At 39.1% G+C, this 27,203-nt stretch overlaps 1 protein-coding gene across 1 annotated transcript in view; it reads right to left on the bottom strand.

Annotated features, from left to right (window-relative positions):
• Positions 1-27,203, bottom strand: part of LOC124788817 (ubiquitin carboxyl-terminal hydrolase 34) — a 518,595-nt gene that overhangs the window by 141,343 nt on the left and 350,049 nt on the right. The window contains exons 34-35 of the mRNA XM_047256101.1: positions 8,378-8,679; positions 833-959 (exon numbers count right to left, since the gene is read on the bottom strand). Of these exons, the coding sequence (XP_047112057.1) occupies positions 833-959; positions 8,378-8,679 (429 nt within the window). The remainder of the gene's footprint in view (positions 1-832; positions 960-8,377; positions 8,680-27,203) is intronic.

Genomic DNA, 27,203 nt, shown 5'->3' with positions numbered 1-27,203 from the left:
AATTTAATTCAGCAAATAAAAAATTACCTTAAAACAACAGGTTATTCAAATCCTAAATGACAATCACAACTCTGTATCTGTGTCACAAAATCTGCAAAGATTGAGCATATAGTTCCCTCAAAATACATATATACATTCAGAAAGATCTTTAGCTCATCTTTAGAGTTGGCCAAAATGGGATCCTACTGTTCTCTAGAGTAAATCTCACTTTACTCAGCCAAAGACCCTTACAAAATCTATAAAGATCATATACAATGGACAGTTTTGTTATCTGCATTAATCTAACACCGAAGATCATGATGGCTTTTCCTTGGTTGAGTATAAAACAGCACTGTTCTACAGGTAAAGATTTTTCAGCCCTAGGGGTATCAAGCGACTAGACAGAATTTTAGTGAGGATTTTACCATCAACTGAGAGCAGTGTAAGTCCATGATAGTTGCAACAATCGGATCTGTCACTATTTTTAGAAATGTTTATAATTAATATTCTTCTGTGGTCAACAGACATGGTTTCAGTTGTCCATATTTTAGTTGCAAATAATGGATAACTGTGGGATTCTCCTGTATCTACAGCACCTTCATTATCTTAACTTTCCTAAATATTGTCTGTGGAATCTGACATGGAAACTAATTACCAATATACTGATGGTAGCTCTTCTGAATTATTATGTTCAATCAATCTTAAACCAACTGTTCTTTTTTAATCACTGGTAGATCATTATTATTTAATTATCTGCGTACAGTTTGTGTGTCCAATTTTTAATACTGGTAAGTGTTCAACAAAAAAATAAGTTTAGGAGCAAAACAACATAAACATGTCAGTTTCTATTTACCTTTTCTTTAGCATGGATAAATGTCTCCACAAAAAATGACGTGGACAATTGAGCAGCCATTTCCGTAATATCGGACTGCAGGCTGATGAGAGTCTGAGGAATGTATCCACATACTTGCCACATAAAGCTGGAAAACAACAGTACACATTTAGTATCTGTATTACACATAGTATCAATCAAAATTTAAGAGTGTGTGAAACAAGTCACTAATCTTTCTAGCCACATGGCACATCAGTAGATGTCAAGTCTTACTTCCAACACACACACACACACACACACACACACACACACACACACAAAAGCACACTTGGAGAACACACACAAAAGCACACTTGGAGAAAAAAGGGAGCAGAACACACATTTTCGATGGGATAATATAATCCGCTGTAGCCCGGGTCATTTACTTATAAAATCTGAAGATTTTGGGAGCTATCTCCATGTTTATCATCAGAAGTGTAGCTGCTGTTAAATCTCAAATTACTTCTCTAAGGATGCAGTGCTCCTGATTCTAGTAACTGTTTCTATTCCAGTCCAGGCTCTTCCAGTTTGAGTATTACCCATGGGCAGCCAGGTGCCTGCAGTCAGAAGTGGAAAGGAAAAGGCAAACAGCTCAAGTGTGGTAGTCAATACTTTCCACACAACAATGCCAGCTATTGGTTTTGACCACAACTAACAAAGTATAATCACTATGAGATGTGTTTGAATTGTCTGTTAATCTACTAACATTTTGTAACATTTATGGAACATGACATCTTTTTATTCGCAACTGATGCAATATTTTGTGTCAGACCCCATTTTTCCATATGACGCACACAATTCTTCAGTGCTGGATGTGAATCTGCAATCTTTCTGTAGTTTTTATCCTTATCATGACAGGAAGAAGCTGTTGCATTATGTTGATCTGCAGATTTGATGTCAGGTTTATTTCTGGGAAGCTCGGAAAATGCACGTCAAAATACCACAATAACAAATTATCCCTGCTTAATAACTCTCCTTGAACAGAATGCAGTTTTGTAAATTAGTAGATTGTAATAGAACTTTTGAAGATATGGTATCTGGTGTGACAGAAAATGGTGTGATAAATAATTTAAATTCATTTTCTAGACTCCTTAAGTTCTGAACTCTTGTCTCAAAACTGTGATAAAGTGATAGCATGTCTTGTTAAAAAATCACAATATCTGTGGTTGGGCACACTGTAGTGACAAAAGACAGGACAGGTTGCTTTCCCAAGCTGCCTTTCAAATAGACTCAGTTCATCCGTGAACACAGTAACTTCATCGTACATGTAAATAATGAGTAAACACATCCCTTGAAACATCACTTAAGTTATTTTAAATATCTTATTTGATGAGTGAGGAAGGCTGTTTGCACCGACAGAACATGGAGCAAACATGGTGCAATAGGTCTGCATGGCGAGCTGCATGCGCTCGCCTGTGACCTATTGGGTAGAATTGGTACTATCTGTCCCACTAAATCAAATTGAAATACAAATCATTCCCTCCAATAGCAAAATAAGATATCATGATGTTATGCACTATTACATTTGGTACTAATCTTTCGGCAGAATGGGGAACAGCAGCTTCTTCCAGCAATACTGTTCCTGTTAACTAGAATACAAGCACTTGCGTAAGGACTTTTTTTTCTCTTAGAGCGTCTTTTACAGTACATAGTTTAAGCATACAACAAATGGTCAATGGGAATCAAAGAATTATGACTTACATTTAGATGGCTGTGCAGCACCAGGCTAATGCCATTCTGTACTTCAATGCCAAGTCTAATAGGACATACATAAAAATTGTGGCATTAAGATACTTTCACAGGTAAGAGATAATTTGAGTCTCAGGGTACCCAGGTTTAAAGCATTTTTGGCACAAGCTATGTAGACAAACAGTTCAGACCACTAGTGCACTCAATATCCCTGGCACATTCAATACTGACAAGCTGGCCAGCCAGGATGTAGCATTACCATCATGTCTACGGTTATAGGTGGAAGCTACATTGAGGATGAAGACAGTTTTCAAAAGCCTGAAAGACTGTAATAGAACATGATGTAATACCACAGATGAAATATCACTCAAGAGACAAATGTCAAAATTCTCTGTTCTTATGATCTGGTCTCCATCTTAAAAATGAGAGTCTTTTTTTATCTATTCCTACAGGTGTTATGAATTAACAATATTAAATTACAAAGACACACAGCTGATGAAAATATATAACAGGAAAGTATGGACAAGCTGGGTGCCTAACTGTAAATTAGGTCAAGAGACTCTTGAAGAGAGAGGCAAATCTTGCTATATCTGAAGTAGAATAGAAGCAGAAGGAAGATGCAAGAAAGGCATAATAGTAACGATTGTACAAGGGAAAAAACTTCCTACAAAAACAATATGAAAAACTATGTTTGGGCCAAATCTCAAAACGAGTATGAAACAATTGATTATGACAGAAATGAAAGAATTAGGAGTCTTCGTAATGTGGTGTTGCTGGAGATATTTGAGACACAGATCTCAAAATCAAATTTTAAAGAGAAAGGTATTTTGAAGGACAGATGTGGATGCAGACCATAAATTATTGGTTATGAACTGCAGATTAAAACTGAAGAAACTGCAAAAAGTATCAATTTTGTAAGATAGGACTTGGATAAACTGAATGAACAAGAGGTCATTGAAAGTTTCAGACGGAACATTTGGCAATTCTGGAGTGAAACAAGCAAAAGGATTACAATAGAAGATGATTGTGTAGCTTTGAGAAATAACATAGTGAAGGTAGCACAGGATCACATAGACCTAGTAGATATCCTTGGAAAAATCAGGAAATACTGAATTTAACCCATGAGATGAGAAATAAAGCAGGTGAAAATGAATACAAACGTCTAAAAAATGAGATTGACAGAAGGTGCAAAATGGTGAAACAGGAATGATTACACGACAAATGCAAGGCTGCAGAGCCACGCACAACTACTAGAAAGATAGATGCTGCCTACAGGAAAATTAAGGAGATCTCTGGATACAAGAGAAGGAGCTGTATGAATATAAAGAGCTCTGATGGCAAACAAGCACTAAGCACAGAAGGGAATGCTGAGGGGTGAAGGAATATACACAAGGGCTATGCAAAGGGTATGAGCCTGAAGGTAATATTATAGAAAGGGAAGAACAGATAGATGAAGGTGCGTGGGAAAATATCATACTGCGAGAAGAATTTCAAAGACTACTGAAAGAACTAACTTGAAATGAGGCCCCTGGAGTAGATGACATTCCACCACAATTTTTGAGATCCCTGGGAGAACCAGCCATGACAAAACTTTTCCGTGTAGTGTGCAACATGTATGAGACAGTAAAATACCTCTAGACTTCAAGAAGAATGTAATAATTCCAGTTCCAAATAATGCAGGTACGGAAGAGTGTGAATATTACTAAAGTACCAGTTTAATAAATTATGCTTACAAAATACTGACATGAATTATTTACAGAAGACTGAAGAGACTGGTAGAAGCCGAACTCGGGAAAGATTAGTTTGAGTTCTGGAGAAATGTAGGGACACAGGAGGCAATACTGAGTCTACAATTTATCTTAGAAAATAGATTCAAGGACAAACCTATTTTATACTGTTTGTACATTTAGAGAAAGCTTTTGTCAATGTTGACTGAAATACACTCGAAGGTAGCAGGGATAACATACAGAGAGCAAAAAGTTATCTATGATTTGTGCAGAGACCGACTGCAGTTATAACAAATGAAGCACATGAAGGGAAATAGTGGTTGAGAATGGAATGAGACAGAGAATGGAATGAGACAGAGCTGTTACTTATCCTTGATGACTGAGCACGCAGTAAAGGAAACCAAGGGAAAGCCTGGGAAGAGAATTCAAGTTGAGCGAGATGAAACAAAACCGCTGAAGTTTGCTAACATTATTGCAATTCTGTCAGAGAGAACAAAGGACTTGGAAATAAGGCTGTTGATAAAATATCGACATATTGATATTTTATCCAGAAAAGATCGATATAGATCAGTAGTACTTTTCCCCCGATGTATCGATACTTTGGTAAATACGGGGTGTATCAAAAAGAACCATCAAATTTGGCACATAAATATTTCTGAAACTAATAAACATATACAATGAATTTTGTTTACTGGTGAACGAGAAACTCAACAAGTCCCCCCCCCCCCCCCCCCACCACCACCACCACCCCAATACCTTTTATAGGTGTTCAATATGCACGGCATATGTCAATGCAGTATTCAAATTGTTCCCACACTGCAAGGAGCATGTCTTGAGTTACAGCTTCCACAGCTGCTGTTATGTGGTGTCTCAGTTCATTCACTGTGTTCATAAACAGAGTATTTCATAACCCCCCCCCCCCCCCCCCCCCCATGAAATAATCACATACAGTCAGGTCCGGTGACCTTGGAGGCCAATAATGTAAAGCTGAATCATTTGGCACAGTGCAACCGATCCATCATTCAGTAATCCTTTGATTTAAAAATTCTCGCACTTCCATATGCCAGTGTGGCAGTGCCCCATCCTGCTGGTAAATGAAGTCATTCGAATCAGTCTGAAACTGTGGGAGAAAAAAAGTTCTGAAGCATATCGAGATATTCGCTTCCTGCAACAGTGTTCTCGGCAAAGAAAGAAAAAAACCATACACCTTTTCCCATGAAACTGCACTAAACACATTAAATTTTGGAGAGTCCCTCTCTTGTTATACAACTTTGAGTGGTTGTTCCATACCCCATATTCTCACATTATGGCGGTTCACCTTTCCATTTAAATGGAATGTTGCCTCGTCACCTCCCATTAAGTGCGGAAGAAAACTGTCATCCTCCATCTTGCCAAGAACGAAATTACAGAACTCCACACATTGTTGTTTGTCACCTTCACGAAGAGCTTGTAGTAGCTAAATTTTGTATGGTTTCATGTGTAAAAGTTAATGCAACACATGCCAGATGGACATCGGGAGTACATTCAGCTGTCGAACTGCACAGCGAACAGACTTCTGCAGACACCAAGCTATGGCGGACGTGTTCGACATCTGTACCAGGCACTTGGGGATGGCCCGGCAATTTGCCTTTACAAAAACATTATGCTCCTTACACCAAGCGAGGCGTCATTTGACATTTACTGGCGTGACGTGTGGCTTATGAGCAGCTGTTCAACCATGAAATCCAAGTCCCCCTCCCCGCCGCAACTGTCATAGTACTTGCAGTGGGTCCTGACGCAGTTTGGAATTACTGTGTGATGCCTATTACACATTACGACCCTCTTCACCTGTCGGCGGTCTCTGTCAGTCAACAGATGAGGTCGGCCTGTACGCTTTTGTGTTGTACATGCCCCTTCACGTTTCCACTTCACTATCACATCGGAAGCAATGCACCTAGGGATGTTTAGGAGTATGGAAGTCTCACATACAGACTTACAACACAAGTGACACCCAATCACCTGACCATTTTTGAAGTCCGTGAGTTCCGCGGAGGGCCCCATTCTGCTCTCTCAGGATGTCTAATGACTACTGAGGTCTATGATATGGAGTACCTGGGGGTAGGTGGCAGCACAATGCACCTAATATGAAAAATATATGTTTTTTTGGAGTGTCTGGATACTTTTGATCACATAGTGTTTCTCAAATAACAAAATAGTTATGATTTTTTAAATCCGATGATTCTTTTTGATACATCCTGTATATAAAATTGTGCTTTTGAAAATGTAATAGAACATTATTTTATTTTCAGTGTGTGAAGGAGTCTTACTACTTATTGGGCTTTCATCACATCTAGTTCTCCTCTTTGTGTGAAGGAAGTGTAGATGGCGCAAAGAAATAGTCCAACTGCAATGGGGGGAGGGGGGGGGGCTGGCAGTGTGAATGGAATAAAAAGACTTCTGATATGGAGAAATAGCACACCAGTTGCATTAAGAAACAATTTTTAATGAAACTAGTGTGCCATTTCTTCACATCGGCATCTTTCTAAAAAGTTGCTCAAAAAAGATGAACAAAAATCTAAATGACAATATTGATATTGTTGGGGGCAGAGACGTGTGAGGGGTAATGCTGATATAATTGGCACTCAGCACTACCAACAAAAATTGCAAAATTTAACTTCATCAGACAATACTGATGCTACAACTGATAGGTCTCTGGTGTTTGTAGAATAGAAAGAACAGGGAAGTTGGCATGAAGTGTTCCACACAAATCCGTTATGTGACAAAATTGAATGATCGGTCCATTGGACACCTTTTATTGTGCCACTTACATGCAGTTACCATTGTTAGCAAAGTGGTTATTATCAAGCAGAAAGTGCACCATTTTCCTTTCAATTCTTTCTGTAAGGGGGATAAGGATGCAGCTAGCTTGTTGACATACAGAATATCTAATAATAGATCAATACTTAAATATACACCTCTAAAACTGGCAGTATATTTACAATGTGCAGGCTGATATTTTTCTCATCAATATATCAATGGTATGGATACTGTTTTGAAAAGAGGTTATAAGATGAACATCACCAAATTAAAAGATGGGTAATAGAATGAAGCCAAAAGAAGTCAGGCCATACGGAGGGAATTACATTAGGAAATAAAACACTAAAAACAGTAGATGAGGTTAGCTATTTGGACAGCAAAATAACTGAGATTGTTGAAGTATAGGGGATATAAAATGCAGGCTGGTAATAGCACGAAAAGCTATTCTGTAATTAAAAAAAAAAAGTATTTGCTAATATCTAATATAAATTCAAATTTTAAGAAATTTTTCTAAAGCTATTTGTTTGGAATGGAGAGCCTATATGCAAATGAAACATGGATGACAAGCAGTTCAGACAAGAAGAGAATAGAAGCTTTAGAAATGTGTGTAATAGAAGAATGCTAATCAAACGGCTAGTCTGAATAACAGATGAGGTCTATACAAGATGCAAAAATATGCATTCAAAAAATTTAAATGAAGTAATTTGCAAGCATGTTGACTTGATCACTGTATCTTTTCTTCAGATTAAAATTGTTCTCATACTTAGAATTCATCATTACAATTCAAATTTTGCGATATAAATAAAGCACACATACTAGCATGTTAAGAATTTAGCAAATGTTTGTTGTTCTCAGTAAGCCCACACAAGTAATGTTAGGTGGTCCTCTGCCAGCCTTTAGACATCATGTTTATGCTCCAGTTGCACTAGTGCACATCGCCAGCAAACGTGGCTGGCTCTGAAAAACAAACCCACTGCCTACTTGTCAGCTACACTTGCACATTGAACCTGTACCTGCAGCTGGTTCACTACAGTGGCGTATTTGGTTCTCCCTAAGACTGAATGGAAATGCTCATATGCACTTGTTGAGAAAGGAGCATGCACCTACATGCGTGCCTCTACTTGCATGTGAGGCAAGCATAGGCCCAAGGAAACTAGGTGCGATGTGCAGAGATGTAAATGCAGCCTTACAGTGTCTATGAAATACATGACAGTGTTATTCTTCCCCATCTTTAATTATTATTATAATTATTTTCAGATCAAATTTTTATGTCAGTTTTAAAAATAATCAAGCAATCTCTTTTCTTAGTACTTACTTGAAGTATGTATGTTCAAAGATGTTCTTATCCTGAAGGAAGTGCATGTTATCTTGCCAGATCCAGTCTTCAAGCTCTTTGCTAAGTTCAAATGTGGGTTGTTGCTGTGCTTTGGAAGCAGCAGGTGGTGAGGCAGCAGTGGCTGCTTGTGGTACTGTGAGAGCATCTGCCTCTGGTTCTTCCTTTGAGCCCCGCTGCTCTCCATCACGGCTTACCCATTCATAGAACAGCATATATGCGCTATTTGTTTTTTCAAAGCTGAAGTCCATGAATTTATCTGTTACTGAGTCATATGTCTTGCTCTAAAAATTGAGGGGAAAACAAAAAGAAACAGTTGCAGATTATACATGGTTCAACAGTGTGGCTGATACTAGAAATATAGGACACGACGAATTTTCATGGTACTGAACAGATAGAAATAGATTTCACAGAATGTACAGGGTGTTTCAAAAATGACCGGTATATTTGAAACGGCAATAAAAACTAAACGAGCAGCGATAGAAATACACCGTTTGTTGCAATATGCTTGGGACAACAATACATTTTCAGGCAGACAAACTTTCGAAATTACAGTAGTTACAATTTTCAACAACAGATGGCGCTGCGGTCTGGGAAACTCTATAGTACGATATTTTCCACATATCCACCATGCGTAGCAATAATATGGCATAGTCTCTGAATGAAATTACCCAAAACCTTTGACAACGTGTCTGGCGGAATGGCGTCACATGCAGATGAGATGTACTGCTTCAGCTGTTCAATTGTTTCTGGATTCTGGCGGTACACCTGGTCTTTCAAGTGTCCCCACAGAAAGAAGTCACAGGGGTTCATGTCTGGCGAATAGGGAGGCCAATCCACGCCGCCTCCTGTATGTTTCGGATAGCCCAAAGCAATCACACGATCATCGAAATATTCATTCAGGAAATTAAAGACGTCGGCCGTGCGATGTGGCCGGGCACCATCTTGCATAAACCACGAGGTGTTCGCAGTGTCGTCTAAGGCAGTTTGTACCGCCACAAATTCACGAAGAATGTCCAGATAGCGTGATGCAGTAATCGTTTCGGATCTGAAAAATGGGCCAATGATTCCTTTGGAAGAAATGGCGGCCCAGACCAGTACTTTTTGAGGATGCAGGGATGATGGGACTGCAACATGGGGCTTTTCGGTTCCCCATATGTGCCAGTTCTGTTTATTGACGAAGCCGTCCAGGTAAAAATAAGCTTTGTCGGTAAACCAAATGCTGCCCACATGCATATTGCCGTCATCAATCCTGTGCACTATATCGTTAGCGAATGTCTCTCGTGCAGCAATGGTAGCGGTGCTGAGGGATTGCCGCGTTTGAATTTTGTATGGATAGAGGTGTAAACTCTGGCGCATGAGACGATACGTGGACGTTGGCGTCATTTGGACCGCAGCTGCAACACGGCGAACGGAAACCCGAGGCCGCTGTTGGATCACCTGCTGCACTAGCTGCGCGTTGCCCTCTGTGGTTGCCGGACACGGTCGCCCTACCTTTCCAGCACATTCATCCGTCACGTTCCCAGTCCGTTGAAATGTTTCAAACAGATCCTTTATTGTATCGCTTTTCGGTCCTTTGGTTAAATTAAACCTCCGCTGAAAACTTCGTCTTGTTGCAACAACACTGTGTTCTAGGCGGTGCAATTCCAACACCAGAAAAATCCTCTGTTCTAAGGAATAAACCATGTTGTCTACAGCACACTTGCACGTTGTGAACAGCACACGCTTACAGCAGAAAGACGACGTACAGAATGGCGCACCCACAGACTGCGTTGTCTTCTATATCTTTCACATCACTTGCAGCGCCATCTGTTATTGAAAATTGTAACTACTGTAATTTCAAAAGTTTGTCCGCCTGAAAATGTACTGTTGTCCCAAGCATATTGCAACAAACGGTGTATTTCTATTGCTGCTCGTTTAGTTTTTATTGCCGTTTCAAATGTACCGGTCATTTTTGAAACACCCTGTATCTCCCTAATTAATTAAAAACCCAGTATATCAGGTACAAGGTGCCACTTACATGTCCAGTTTCTTTCACTCATATGTTAGCAAAACCTGAAATCCCAACCTAACTTCTGAAACCCAAACAAATCCAAATACAACAATGCTCAATTTAATGTCCTGGATATATGCAATTACAAGTTTCTTTTTCTAACATACAAAAGAATGGAACAAAAAACTGAGAATCTGTTGGGTGATGATCAGTTTGACTTTAGGAAAGGCGAAGGCACAAGACAGGCAGTTGTAATGTTGCACTTAATAAGGAAAGCAGGACTTCAGAAAAATCAAAAGTCAATACATGTTCGTAGGATCTGTTGACCTACAAAAAGCATCCAACAATTTAAAATGGTGCTAGAAGTTCAAACTTCTCAGAAACTTAAACGTCTGTCATAGGGACAGATAGGTAATATACAATACTTACTAAATCAGTAAAGCTTCGCAATTGCCTAAATATATGTGGAAATTGGATATACATCCTAATTTACTTCCCCCCCCCCCCCCCCCCAACCTCTGTCTCTCCATCTATCTTCTTCTTCCCCTTCTCTCTTCATCTCTTTCTCCCATGTCTCTTTGTCCATCTCCTCTTTCCCCCTCACTACACCATTTCATGCCCCTTCCTCTCTTTCCATCCTGTCTTCCCTCCTCCCTCTCAACTTTAGCCTCGTTCATTGTTATTCCAAATATGTATTCCATAGTGCTATTTGAATCACAAGCCAATAAGCCATACACAAAATGTCTATGTTTTCTGTGAAAAGCAACTGAGAAGAAGAAAACGAAATTACAGATTGCTGTGTCTTTAAAATATATATATATATATATATATATATATATATATATATATATATATATATAATGACAATGAATACATACAGCAAAAACAATTTGCCTGACAGTGAGAACAAAAACAAAACTGCACAATTTCACAGCTGAGCACACCAAAGATTTTCTTTCTTGAATTCGGTTTCAACAGGAAATGTGTACATTGTTGCCAATGGTCTTGTCGTAGCAGTACCACCGTTTCCTGTCAGATCACCGAAGTTAAGTGCTGCTGGGTTGGCTAGCACTCGGATGGGTGACTGTCCAGGCCTGCTGAGTGCTGTTGCCAAGCAGGGTGCACTCAGCTCTCGTAAACCCAATTGATGAGCTACTTGATTGACAAGTAACAGGTCCAGTTACGAAAACTGACAATGGCCAGGAGAAAGCCATGTTGACCAATTGCCCCTCTATATCCACATCCAGTGATGCATATTGGCTGAAGATGACACTGTAGTCGGTTGGTACTGTTTTAAAAATATGTAGCCCATGTCAGTCTCTATGTCTATTTGAGTATCATGTAAAAGTTTAAAAGTAAATTGGTCAAGAACTTTTCAAGAAGTGCATCTTCATCTTCATGTTTTTGAGGCGTAAAGACTGTTCCATAAAATTTTGGGCATGCAGCCGTGTAAATTCAGTTTCTCTTGCTTCTAATATTTCGGCTGAATACGCCCAGCCATCTTCAGAGTGAGCCGAGGTGACTAACGCTCCAGCAGTTGCTCCTTCCTTTTAAACTCGAGGACCGAACCACTGTGTATGCGGCCAAAGATACACAAGGCGCCAGTGACGTTGACAGGCAGCAAAGAGGTGAAACATATGCATGGAAATTAAATCTATGGCTGCGCAGTCGATCCAAATGGCGATATTGATGTGTCACTGAGAGCTGTACTGTCGCGACGTCTTTGTGATTTAATTACAGAAATTGCGCGATTCCATGCTTTGTCCAAGCTGAAGCCAATATCTCTATTAATTAAATTAGTCGCCAACCAAATTTCAATTGCTTCTTTCATTACTGAGTCCCAGAAAGATGAAGTTGAGGGTAAAATTTCGACATTATTGCACACCAATAGGGTGCCTAGTGTCAATACAGTGATCTGCCACCACAGATTTAGTAGGTTGTAAGACACGGGTGTACCTGTAGTGCTCTGTGCTTCTCTCCTGGACATTAAGTGTTGTCTGTCCGATGTATGAACGGCCACAGTCACAGGGGATCTTATAAACCCCAGGCTTCCGAAGCACCAAATTATCTTTTAATGGAACCCAGGAGTGCTGCAGTCTTTGGTGGAGGGCAAAAATCACTTTCATTTTGTTTCCTGAGGATCCATCCTATTTTTGATGAAAGGCTTCCCACATATGGCAGGAAAGCCATGGATTTAAAACTTTCTGTGTCTTCCTCCGCTTTTCTTGTGCCCACTCAGAACTCTAGTACACAGAACACACGTCATTGCTGACGACAGCTGTCTGAAGGACAAGCTTCTACACCTGAGAAGAGTTTTTGAAGCCAACAGGTAATCTCCACAGCAGATACGTAAGGCACTACAAATGAAATCAAGAACCTGGTTGTAAGCTTTTACAGACACTGGCTCCAAAGCCTCAACCTTCTACTTTGCAGTAACGAAATATCTCCATAATCAATAAAATATTTTAGGATTTTAATAATTTTAATATGAATAGTACATGGTTTGACAAACTTTACTGATTTAACTGATGCATATTTTAGATATACCAATTGAGTTTCTTTTATTTACACGATTTTCTGTCATCAGTTTGTGTGGTGATAAATTTATATTTTTTGGAGTGTTATTTTACACAGAATTTATTTATAAGAACAATGTACTATTTATTATATTATATTATATGAAATATTTCATTAATGCTAACTCTGCAGTGTTAACTACCAATTCTGGCAAGCTATTGCTATGGTAATTCTGTCAATGATATAATGCTGTATGAAACTGGTGGAGCTTACAGTATATATTCTTGGTTAATGTTGCCTTATTCAGCAGTTGATGTTCGTGCTCTTTCAGATGTTGCTCTGTCTGCCTCCACCAAAAAAAACACAACAACAACAACAACTAAAGTCCACATGAACAGGCCATGAAGGCCCAACAGTACCAACTGGCCACCATATCATCCTCAGCCAACAGGTGTGGATAAAGAGGAGCATGTGGTCAGCATACCGCTCTCCCTGCCATATGACATTTCCGAGGCCGGAGCCACTATCTCTCAATCAAGTAGCTCCTCCTCAGTTTGCCTCACAAGGGCTGAGTGCACCCCAATTGCCAACAGCACTCGGCAGACCGGATGGTCACCCATCCAAGTACTAGTCCAGCCCGACAGCGCTGAACTTGGGCGATCTGACGGGAACTGGTGGTACCACTGTGGCAAGGCCATAGCTGTTATTATTGTAGCTTTCATTTGAAATATTTTTTTAGCCATATTACCATCTCCTTGTACAGAACTCCCTCTGCATATGTATTACTATTGTACTGTAGTGCTTCAAGCCTGAAGATAATCTATATACATCATTACAAAGAGTATTTAAAAAGGTTTTTTTTCACTTAAAAACAAGTTCAGAGATGTTCAATATGGCCCCCTCCAGACACACGAGCAATATCAACCCGATACTCCAACCTCTTCCACACTCTCTGTAGCACATCAGGCGTAACAGTTTGGATAGCTGCTGTTATTTCTCGTTTCAAATCATCAATGGTGGCTGGGAGAGGTGGCCGAAACACCATATCCTTAACATACCCCCATAAGAAAAAATCGCAGGGGGTAAGGTCAGGGCTTCTTGGAGGCCAGTGATGAAGTGCTCTGTCACGGGCTGCCTGGCGGCCGATCCATCGCCTCGGGTAGTTGACGTTCAGGTAGTTACGGACAGATAAGTGCCAATGTGGTGGCGCTCCATCCTGCTGAAATTGTGGAATTTGCAGCTCTCTGCTAGCTCTGCGAGTCGATTTTCCTGGGCTGCGAACAAATGCTTGCTGGATGCGTGCTAAATTTTCATCACTCATTCTCGGCCGTCCAGAACTTTTCCCTTTGCACAAACACCCATTCTCTGTAAACTGTTTATACCAACGTTTAATACACCACCTATCAGGAGGTTTAACACCATACTTCATTCGAAATGCACGCTGAACAACTGTCGTCGATTCACTTCTGCCGTACTCAATAACACAAAAAGCTTTCTGTTGAGCGGTCGCCATCTTAGCATCAACTGACGCTGATGCCTAGTCAACAGCGCCTCAAGCGAACAAATGTACAACTAAATGAAACTTTATAGCTCCCTTAATTCGCCGACAGATAGTGCTTAGCTCTGCCTTTTGTTGTTGCAGAGTTTTAAATTCCTAAAGTTGTGGTATTCTTTTTGAATCACCCTGTAGATTGAAACTGGTTACCAAATAAACATTTATCGTGGTCAGGGCTGTTTTACTGAATTTTAACACTTTTAATCACTGTTATCTATCCTGAACTGTCAGTACGCTAAATGCTCCTTTCAATAATTTATATCTTCATCATTTCTTCCATTTTTGAGAGGTCCCTAGTTGCTTGGAGAAAAAAAAAATAAAAAAATAAAAGAAACACACACATAAAAGAGATGCTTCAGAGATTGTGGAAGAATGCAGGAGGTTCTCTCTTCAATAAAAGTTAACCTTGTAATTTATTTCATTTACCTCTATCATGAAAGCCTTTATAAACTATCAAAATGATTACAGTTTCAAAACAAATTAACATTTTTAGGTTTAATGAGACACAAAGTGTAATCAAAAAATAATTGGAATTTTTTTATTTCTTTAACATACAATTTTCAGTATTTTTTTGTTTGTCTTGTTGCATGTTCCTGAGGTATGTTTGCATTTTCAGTTGTTTTTAATATTCAGTTTATTAATAAGAATTGAAAAGATTATACGTGTTTTCGAGTCCTTGGCAAATTCTTATGGTCGAAAAAGATGGATCAAAGAATCTGCATTAAACTTTTCTTGAAAAATGGAATAAAGTGGAGCACTACATTTGAAATGTTGAATGTGGCTTTTGGCGAATCTACTATGAGTAAGATAAGAGTTTACAAGTGGTACAAATGCTTCAAAGAGAGCCGAGAAGATGTTGAAGACAATGATGACCACCACCCTGGATGCCCTAGGACGTAAGTTATTAATGGCGGTGTGGAAGAAGTAAAGAAAGTGGTTCTGTTGGTTTCAAAAACTGCCAAATAACCATAAGAGAGTTGCTGATGATATCAGCATATCCTTTGATCATTCCGAGCAATATTTTCAGATCTTTTGTGATGAAAGGTGTAGCAACAAAGCTTGTTTCAAAACTGTTGAATTACTACCAAAAGCGATGCGATGTAGACATCACTCAGGAATTGCTGAATGAAGTTGACAACAATCCAGAACTTCTGAAGAAGGTTATAACAGGTGACAAAATGTGGGTATACACATATGATGTTGAAACCCAAAGCCCAATTGTCCCATTGGAAACTGCCCAAAGAGTCAAGACCGAAAAAAATTTGACAAGTTCAATCATGTGTAAACGTTCTGTTCATTGTTTTCTTTGATTACTATGTGGTAGTGCATCATGAGTTCCTGCTTTATGGTCGTATGCTCAATAAGGAATACTACCTAGAAGTTTTGTTCTGTTTGCTGAAGCAATCCAGAGAAAACAACCAGAATTGTGGCAAAACTTTTCATGGAAATTGCATCATGATAATTCTCCCACTCATATCTCAATGCTTGTTCATGATTTTTAGTGATAAACAAAACTGTTATGTTGTTTCAGCCACTGTATTCACCAGACATGGCCCTCTGAGACTTCTTCCTATTCCCGAAGCGCAAGAGAACCGTGAAAGGACGACGTATTGCTACTATTAATGAGATAAAAACAGAATCACTGAAGGAGCTGAAGAGTGTAATGAAAACTGGATTAAAGAAGTTCTTCCAAGATTGGGAAAAAGTGCTGACACAAGTGTATCATATCTGAGGGGATTAATTTGAAGGAGACAAATTTGATGTTGATGAATAAATAAAGACACTTTAAGAACAACAAAAATTCCCTTTACTGTCTGATTGCATCTCATATGTTGGTATTTATAAGCAAAACATCTTAAAATATTCTTTCTGCTCTATATGAAATACCATACTATGGGTACATGAATCAGTGAAAATGGTCATATTTCAAGAGAGGATAATGACCATGTTCTGTTCATGTGGACAAAATCTGACTGTTTAACATTATAATAGGAAAGTTTGCAATACTTCCAATTACAGTATAATAATTGAGGTTAGGTTATATAAAATTGAGAACCCGGCAGTATTTTACTTCAGCCAAGAACAGTGAGAGGTCTCTCATGTCAGGTGCAGCGGTGGAAGTGACAAGGGATATCAAACTATGAGTCTTTGCATTCCATATGGTTTAGTACTCAACAACTGTATATTACAAAATACAAAATGCAAATGCTGGAAGAAGGAAATCAGTTGGCAAATCAGAACACATGAAAAAAAAAAAAAAAAAAAAAAAAAAAAAAAAAAAAAAAAAAAAAAAAAAAAAAAAAAAAAAAGAGTGTCATAAGAAAAGTAGCTCAACCATTTCCCTGAACTCAAGGTTTTTAGTACTGCCACATCTGTGGTACAAAAATATGTAACTTAGCTGCCAAGAATCCTTAAAGGTTTTGAGAATTTGATGGAACTTGCTCCAGACTGCCACACTTTCATACTGCACATTGCCTGTTGTTTCTATAATATATTTCTTTTTCTAAGTCATCAGCCTTCTCACTGGCTTGATGTGATCTACCACATCGTCTTCTCTTGTCACCAGCTGCGACATAGTGGCGAATATGAATAGTGATCCAATACTGTCAAATGTTTTTTTTTATTCCAGCCTTTGAGTTGCGAATTGACTCTGTGGACAACATTGCCTATTTTACACCATATTTTAGTTCTACGTGATGATGCTTTGCTGAGTGTATAAATGTTTTGACGATGCCATTACAGCTTTATCACATTAGGACATGGTGTAGAACAAATCTGAAGATGGTCATTACTGACTGAAACTGGTCATCATCAAAAGAATTTATATTATGATCAAAGGTTGAAATAAAAAAACAGAAGAGATACTGACGAAGAAATTTCTTCGTCAGACAATTGTTAGCCTCATTTTCAGAAGAGATACTGAGTCGCGGATAAGCACAACAAAAAAGACGGTCACAAATAAATAAAGCTTTCGGCCATGAAGGCCTTCGTCAACAATACACACACACACACACACACACACACACACACACACACACGCACGCAACTCACACACAACCGCAGTCTCAGGCAACTGAACCCACACTGCAAGCAGCAGCACCAGTGCATGATGGGAGTGGCGACTGGGTGGGGGTGGGATGAGGAGGGATAGTATGGTGAGGGTGGTGGACGGTGAAGTGCTGCAGGTTAGACAGAGGGCAGATGAGAGGGAGAGGTGGTGGTGGTGGTGGTGGTGGTGGTGGTGGTGGTGGTGGTGGTGGGAGTGGGAGTGAGAGGGGAGTGGGGAGGAGGAAGCAGTGGAGAAGGAGAGAGGTAAAAAGACTGGGTGTGATGGTGGAATGAGGGCTGTTATAACGTGCAATAAGCCATTTGGGCCATGTATATTCTCAAGTTCACCATCTTATCCTCTTTTCGATCTTATTCGAAATGTTTTAAACACTGACTATACAGCAGTATATGTCACACAAACACAATTAACCCATGTGATTTTAAAAACAAAATTCATAAAATTACTGTACTATAAAAAGATAATTTTTGTTTATGTGAATATATGTTATCATAACTGTTCTATTGTGCTGTTGGGTGAAATTTATTTTCTGTAAATTATTTTTTATTTAATGTTTTATGATTCAATCTTGGTATGAATATATATTTACTAATGTACTTTGGAGCAATGTTAACTGGGTGCGGGTTGGCTGTATGTTGTCTGGCAGGAGGGAAAGAAGGAGAGGTGTAAAGTTTTCTGGAGTTGCGTGTATAACGGAATGTATTTCCCCGAGTGAACATTGTAATTCATGGCAGCAAGGCATCTAGGACTATTAAAAATGAAAGTTATATACAAATCAGTTTGTTGTCTATGTTAGTTCAAGAACATGTCAACCTATAGGGTTTCCAGACCTACAAGAGAATCTGGCTTCCAGACTGAGGCGATTCAAGCAATAGATTGAAGGAGATCCTCAAAAACCAGATGAGTAATTTTTCTTGAAAACTACCACTAGGTTTGGGCAATATTTCTACTCCATGAACAATTATTAAAATGAATGGTCATCCAAGGTGTGTAACAAAGGAGATTATTATAAAGTGGTGCCATTGTGACCAGGATACTTGTACGTTTGGATTTTTGACAGTGTTTATGCTTGATGTGACCAAAAAGCATAAAATTGTGTTGCAAAGTGGAATGATTTTAAATCAAAGTGGAGAAATTTTGGAATGAAGCAACACTATGGACATACATGGTTGTAAAGGTTGAAGCATTATTACTAAAGTTGATGCTACCTACCCAATCCAGGACAATAATAAGCTAAGTACCAATTAAAACATTTTTTTTAATTATTTTATCAGTGCAGTACTGTGTGAACATTTTGACTGTTTCTTTTTTTGCGCTATTAATTTATGAACAAATTTACAAAAAATGGAACATGATCCGAACAATTAAATAAATATGTCGAGCCTACCAGGTTCAACTAGTGAATTTAAACAGGACATAGCCCATAAAGACATGTTTCAGGATGTATTAGGCAATAGTCAACCGAAAAAGTTAAATGAAATCAGTGCAGACTCAGGATTTATAGACAGTAGCTTGTTAGATTCGAGTCCAGACCATCATAAACAAGAACAGCCACATGTAAGTAAAAAACCCAAACAGTTAAATTTACAAGACATGTTTACTGCATTAATGTCATCAATGGAAAAAATAGTGAAAAACTGTCATTGATAGAAAAAAAATGGTGAAAAACTTGAAAAGCCGATAGTGTCAGAATGTAATCTCATTACAGCAGAACGAACGTGTGAAAAAAAAAAATAGAGGGGAGAGTAGAGGCTTCAGAATCCAAAATACAATCATTAGAGACAAAAATAGGGGAAGTGGACAAGGATCTCCTCAGATCTCAGATAGGTGCTGTTGAAGTTAGATGTAAAGATGCTGTTGGAGACACTAGTAAACAAGCTGTAACCTTTATAAATAAGTTAAATAAAAAATAGGCAGTGTTGCCTTAGATGTAGATGAAAAAGTTCCAAAGATAGCTGAGATAACAGACTCAATTGGGTCAGACTTACATAGTGATGTCACTATTATCAAAAAACAAGTAGGACAGTTACAAGATGAGGCTTATCTAAAAACATTCTGTAATGTAGGACACCCAAGCTACCCTACTATGCCACTAAAAAGGCTTCCCTGGTGACAAACATTTTCATCCAGCTGATTTTATACAACACTGCCGTGACAGTTTTCTCCCTGGTATGAGCGATGAACTAAAAATTAATACTAACAAAGAGATAGAGGGGCTGGCCAGTACTTACCTCAGCTCAGTACAGCCGATAGATACACATAAAACAGAACTGAAAATTTACATTCCTAGCTTTCGGAACAAATGTTCCTTCATCGGGGAGGAGAGAGGGGAAAGAAAGGGAAGAAGGGAAAGGAGATTCAGTTACTCACAACCCAGGTTATGAAGCAACAGGGAAAGGAAAATGGGAGGGTAGCAAGGATGGAGGCATGGTTGTCAGAGGGAAGCCAAAGATATTCTACTGTAAGTACTGTGCCAGCTTCAAACCAAAGAGGATGCATACAGAAGTAAAGAGGTATATAGTATAAAGATAAACACAACTATGTAGGACGAAAAGATGCGTGAATGGCTAAAGAGGAAAGGGAAAGAGGAGAAGACTGAATGGGAGTGAGATTGTTTAACGTAGGTTCAGTCCATGGGGATGGCGGGATGAAAGGATGTGTTGGAGTGCAAGTTCCCATCTCCGCAGTTCAGAGGGACTGGTGTTGGGTGGGAGAAGCCAAATGGCACATACGGTGTAGCAGGTTCCTAGGTCTCTAGAATTATGCTGGAGGGCATGCTCCGCTACTGGGTATTGGGCATCTCCTAGGCGGACAGTTCGTCTGTGTCCGTTCATGCGCTCAGCCAGTTTAGTTGTCGTCATGCCGATGTAAAAGGCTGTGCAGTGCAGGCATGTCAGTGCTGACCAGTGCTTTCCTCTCCCGCAACTATCCTGCAGACCTTGTCCACAAACAGATTTCCCGAACAATACATTCCTCCCCGTCCAACAACAATGTTCCTACCCCCAGACCACACAGAAGCATCCCCCTTGTCACTCAATATTATCCTGGCCTCGAAAACATCAACAAATTACTCTGCCAGGGATATGACTTTCTCAAGTCAACCCCTGAAATGAGATCATCCCTTGACAAAATTCTCCCCACACCACCCAGAGTTGCCTTTCGTCGCCCCCCTAACCTCCGTAACATCCTTGTTAAACCCTACAATATTCCCAGACTACCTTCTCTACCCAGCGGTTCCTACCCCTGTAACCGACCCCGCTGCAAAACCTGCCCCATGCATCCCCCCACAACCACCTACTCCAGCCCCGCTACTGGTAAAACATACACAATTCAAGGCAGGGCTACGTGTGAAACTACACATGTCATTTATCAACTGACATGCCTGCACTGCACAGCCTTTTACATCGGCATGACAACAACTAAACTGGCTGAGCGCATGAACGGACACAGACGAACTGTCCGCCTAGGAGATGCCCAATACCCAGTAGCGGAGCATGCCCTCCAGCATAATTCTAGGGACCTAGGAACCTGCTACACCGTATGTGCCATTTGGCTTCTCCCACCCAACACCAGTCCCTCTGAACTGCGGAGATGGGAACTTGCACTCCAACACATCCTTTCATCCCGCCATCCCCCTGGACTGAACCTACGTTAAACAACCTCACTCCCATTCACTCTTCAGTCTTCTCCTCTTTTCCTTTCCTCTTTAGCCATTCACGCATCTTTTCATCCTACATAGTTGTGTTTATCTTTATACTATATACTTCTTTACTTCTGTATGCATCCTCTTTGGTTTGAAGCTGGCACAGTACTTACAGTAGAATATCTTTGGATTCCCTCTGACAACCATGCCTCCATCCTTGCTACCCTCCCATTTTCCTTTCCCTGTTGCTTCATAACCTGGGTTGTGAGTAACTGAATCTCCTTTCCCTTCTTCCCTTTCTTTCCCCTCTCTCCTCCCCGATGAAGGAACATTTGTTCCGAAAGCTAGGAATGTAAATTTTCAGTTCTGTTTTATGTGTATCTATCGGCTGTACTGAGCTGAGGTAAGTACTGGCCAGCCCCTCTATCTCTTTGTTAGTATTTGTTTCACATCTTTATATGAGATTTTCCATTAATCATTTAGAACTAAAAATTAAGTTTATTAATAGATCATTAGAAGAAGAAGCCTTGTCATGGGCCAACCAACTTGACTGAAGCAATTTACCTATAGATGAATTTGAAAAGTGTTTCTTGATAAAGTTCTGGTCTGACACTGAACAAGCAAGGATAAAGAGAGAGTTTTTAAATGGTCCAATGTACAGGGAGCATAGAGGGGTATGAAAGAGTTTTGCATAGACGAGATCATGAAACTTGCACACTTAGACCAACCTTTTGATGAATTAACTCACACAGAGGTACTTAAGAGAGGGCTACCAGAGAGCATTCAAATTGGGTTAGTTCACGGGGCAGATGATTCTGTAGACAAGTTCCTAAAATATGTAGAAAAGTTAAGACGGGGCGTATAATGGTTTTGGCCAACATAGTATTGATTTCAGGAGGCCAAACTGGAGTAACCACAATCATGATAGAAATGACAATTTTTGCAAGGACATAACACCACCACCCTAGAGAGGAATGACAGGAATCCAAATAATTTTAGAAATTATCAAGATGTAGGATCAAACCATGGGGACAAACAGTTTTGTGAGAAAAGAAATTCTGGGAACAGAAATGGTGATAGGAATTTTGAAAACAGAGGTGGACAATGGACAAATAATGACCAGTCCACCCAACATGTGAGAGATAATGATAGTAGAGGTGATAGGTTAAACTGAAACCCTCTCAGTTGGCAGAAACATTGGTGAACAGTCATTTTTGGCAGTAAACAGAAACCTTCACAACACTGATTATGTAAAATTCAGCGAGTTAACACCTATTTGATTATTTTCTGAGTACAGTAGTAATGCAGGAGGATGTTTTTCTGTTTGCAGTGAAAAATGTTTTTTGATTATACCAAAAGGGTAAGGTAATCGAATTCTACAAAATGTACAAGTATATCAAACTTTGTTGAACACCCTGAGTAACCAGTGAACATGTAAGTGTAAAAGGTTGTATAATTGCAGGAGTAATGAGATTAGTACCCAGTATATAGACAATTTTTGGTAAATTTTGAGGAAGTATATGGTGTGTGTGTGTGTGTGTGTGTGTGTGTGTGTGTGTGTGTGTGTGTGTGTACGTAGCTATTAGTAGAAGAGTCCACCTGAGATATTTAATGTCATGCACTAGTTTTCAACGTGTTTGTAAAATGCAACAAGTGAAAGTACAGTTGCCTAGTCAAATGCATTTGAAAGTAATGAAGTGATTGTAGGGAGTGTTACCTTTCTGACTCTTAAGCTAAAGTAATATGATTGTATACAGTAATGAGTTGTGCAAGCAAAGCAATGATTACAAACAGTAAAGTAATAAAACATGTAGAAAGTGTAATGTCTGTTTCTATTGTTAGAGGAAAGGCTATACCAGTTGTGAGGTCTGCAGCTATGTGATGTTATTTTGTGAGGTTGATCTATTGTGTAAGATGAAGCAGGTGATTTTTCTTAGGCGATTATTATTATGGAGTATTCAGTGGAGTAATGAGGTGATATTACGAGGATATAAGGTGAAGTAATTATGTTGATGCAATGAGGAGATGTTTGATGTATTTAATGAAGTATTGATGTAATACTGATGTAATGAGGAGAATGATGTTATGTAGGGACTGGTTAGGGAACCTGTTTTTTCTTACTGTGGAGAAAGTATATGAAAGACACACTTAGTTAGCAAGGTTTGTAATGCAAGTTGGATATGACTTGAAGTAACAGACACAAGTAGATACTCAATCATATTTATGCAGAAAGGTTGATTCTATGTGAAATGTAACACCTTTTATAATTAGGCAATATGTCAGTAATCTGTACACTGAAAAGTGATTAAGCATCTTGGTAGTAAATAATGTGAAGAGCATGACACTTGAAAATAGGAAGTAAACTGGAGATTGTTTTTAGTGAATTAAACCTCTACTGTCACACCAATACATCCTTGTACACTGTTGAAAGGTAATGAGAAGTGAAAACGGTTTATTTCTGAACTTATGAAATTTTTTTATACTTACACTGAACCATATAAGATAAGTCAGGATGACAAATCTGAACACTTGATAGTTAATGTATTCAGTACGCAAAATGCTATATGAATTGAACTACTTACTGTATCAGACTAGACACTTGACATTTAACTTCTTCGTTACTGATTCTGAAAATGTGATGAGAGGTGGGAGTTATATTGTTACTTTTCTGAAAACATGATGAAGTATATACTAAGATTTTGAAACATTTTACCCCAGATGGGTGATGTGCACCAAGTGTTACAACCATATAGTGACTTACTGAAACATGTAATGATTAATATTTATCTGCACAGAAATTCTAGTTTTTAAGAGTTTCAACACAACCATATCCCCCACAATGACTTGTAAATATCTTAGTGCTATTGCAATTTTTTTATTTGATGTTTTATTATTCATCTAACCAACTATGAGCACGGGGGTGATTCCTGAATGATACTCACAGGTACAAGATTCTTTGCCATTGAATACTATACCCACACCCCACAAAAAACTGCAAAACATTTTATCATTTTTATAAATAACCTGAAGATACTGTCTGATAACTAGTAAAATATGTATACTATTCTTTGCTTTTGAACTACTTGTAGACAGTACAGAAGGCACCATGCAATTTTACAAAGAACAATTTTACAGAACTCTGAAACAAACAAACCCTATTTTCACCGAAGTGTGTAAAAGATATCAGGAGAGTTATTGAAATCTGTGGGTACTTGTTTCTCAAAAAATTGGTACAGAATATTATTTGTGTACAGTATATAACTTTTTGTATTACCTAAGTGGACATTTTCCAATTCTATCTAGCTCTTGGTGAATTTTGAACCGGAAATGGTATGGAAATTTCAGACAACCCCGTGATCTGGGGAGGACATTTTCATATTTTTGCTTTAAGTGTGAGTTACATGACATGCTCTCTGTACATTCATCATAGTGCTTATAAATATAAGTTATTTCATTGATGTTGTGTAGTATCCTCAGCCATGAGTTGAACCAAATTGATAGTGAACTTAGCTGTGTGTTTAAACACACTACATGGTATCCCCAAATTGAAATTGTGCCATGTTAGCGCACCGGACTTTTATTTGAACTGCTAACACATAGTCTAGTATCCTGGAACTGAGTAGTGCTTATGTAGCACACAGAACTTTATCAAATGCTTTGACATTTTAGTAGTGTCTATGCTGCACACAGTATTTCATGAACTACTGACTATGTAAAATGGTATTGTAAGCCAAGGTAGCGCAAAAAAGACACAGAGGACTTGCTTCTGAAATATGGTATCGCATTTTTTGGTAGTGAAATTAGTATCGTAACCCACAATATTGCAAGTGGTTTCTTATTTTATAGTTACGATGACAGTAACAGAAAAGACTGTTTTCAAAATAGTATTTACTTTTCAAAAAATTGAGTAACTTTAGGAAGTCAAGCATATAAGAGAACAAATCATTTATCTTAATTTTCTGCATCCAATCCAAGTTAAAAATTACTGATTGTTGAGTGTTAGCTTTCGTCTTGTTACCCCTAAAGCATTAATATTTGCTTTACAGTTTTGTCTTAGTATAAGTATTTTTTCTTTAATATTACTAATTAGTATTTGTACAAAATTCAACAGCACAATTACATCTGACAAAATCTAAAATATTATCTTGCGAGAAATAACCTTATTCAAATTTTTTTTCAAGATGAGTTAATATTCGCTTTTATCTAAGGGTTTTCCAAGTATTCTTTTCATTTAACTTCAAATCAGTTAAGAAGTCATTTTGACATTTCTCTGTTTTTTTGAAACTCAGATTCTGAGAGCCTTATCTATCCTGCAATTTTCTCATGAAATATTTCATACATGTGATTACAGAACTTTGGATTCTGAAGCTGATATACTGTGAAATGTTATAGGAAATACCCTGGGAGCTGTCTCCACTCCTAAAAAATTATCAAGACCATGATCGGTATGTAGAACCATCTGACACTACCCTCCAATTCAGCCCCCACCAGATGCCTCCTTTTACCAGTCTTCAGCATCACCCCAGTTCCCAGAACTCCTGAAGATATACACTGACTGTGTATACTGTATCACAGCCACACTTCCTCTGACTGTTCAGAGATGTCACTAAACCCATGCAAAGATGTAAACAACCATGCATGCACAGCGACTATTAAACAGAGGGGGTCCGACAGCTGATTAGTCCCAGTCATTCCACCAGGAAGAAGGTACACGGCTCGTGTTGTCTGTAATTCAGCCATACCTAGATGGTAAATACCGTGGTTCAATAGTGTCCACAATTTTACTTGGTGCCAGGAAAGGCTCCCAACAAGGGAAGTGTCCAGGTGTCTCAAAGTGAACCAAAGCAATGTTGTTCGGACATGGAGGAGATACAGAAAGACAGGAACTGTCGATTACATGCCTCGCTCTGGCCACCCAAGGGTTACTAATGCAGTGGATAACTGCTCCCCAGGGATTACGGCTCAGAGGAGCCCTGACAGCAATGCCACCATGTTGAATAATGCTTTTCGTGCAGCTACAGGACATCATGTTACGACTCAAACTGTGCACAATAGGCTGCATGATGTGCAACTTCACTCCCGATGTCCATGGTGAAGTCCATTTTTGCAACCACAACACCAAGCAGTGGGGTACACATTGGCCCAACGACATGCCAAATGGACTGCTCAGGATTTGCATCACGTTCTCTTCACTGATGAGTGTCGCATAGGACGATATGTTTGGAGGCAAGCCAGTCAGGTTGAATGCCTTAGACACACTGTCAAGCAAGTGCAGCAAGGTGGAGATTCCCTGCTGTTTTGCGGTGGCATTATGTGGAACCGATGTATGTCACTGATGGTCATGGAAGGTGCCATAAAGGCTGTACGATATGTGAATGCCATCCTCCAACAGATTGTGCAACCATATTGGCAGCATATTGGTGAAGCATTCGTCTTCATAGATGACAATTCGAGCCCCCATCGAGCACATCTTGTGAATGACTTCTTTCAGGATAGCGACATCGTTAGCCTAGAATGGCCAGTGCATGTTCTCCAGACACGAACCCTATCGCACATGCCTGGGATAGACTGAAAAGGACTGTTTATGGACGACGTGACCCACCAACCACTCTGAGGGATTTACGCCGAATCGCCGTTGAGGAGTGGGACAATCTGGACCATGCAAAGTGTGGTTTTCACGAGCAATAAAAAAGGCAGAAGTGATATTTATGTTGATTTCTATTCCAATTTTCTGTACAGGTTCAGGAACTCTCAGAACCAAGGTGATGCAAAACTTTTTTTGATGTGTGTATATTCTCAAATTCACGACCTTATCATTTTTTTGATCTTATTTGAAAGTTCTGAATTGGGGGGGGGGGGGGGGGGGGGCTCCATATGGTTCCCAAGTTGTGCAGTGACCGTAAACCATAAAATTGCCAAATAAGCAGCAACCAGTCACAAGATCATTTTTCTTTATTTACTATTGCAAAAGTAAATAAAGAAAACATGATCTTGCGACTGGTTGCTGCTTATTTGGTAATCTTATTTGAAATG

Source organism: Schistocerca piceifrons, chromosome 1 (assembly GCF_021461385.2).
Source record: "Schistocerca piceifrons isolate TAMUIC-IGC-003096 chromosome 1, iqSchPice1.1, whole genome shotgun sequence".
Lineage (NCBI taxonomy): Eukaryota > Metazoa > Arthropoda > Insecta > Orthoptera > Acrididae > Schistocerca > Schistocerca piceifrons.
Note: the sequence above shows the minus strand (reverse complement) of the source record. Positions and strands in the feature narration are given on the sequence as shown.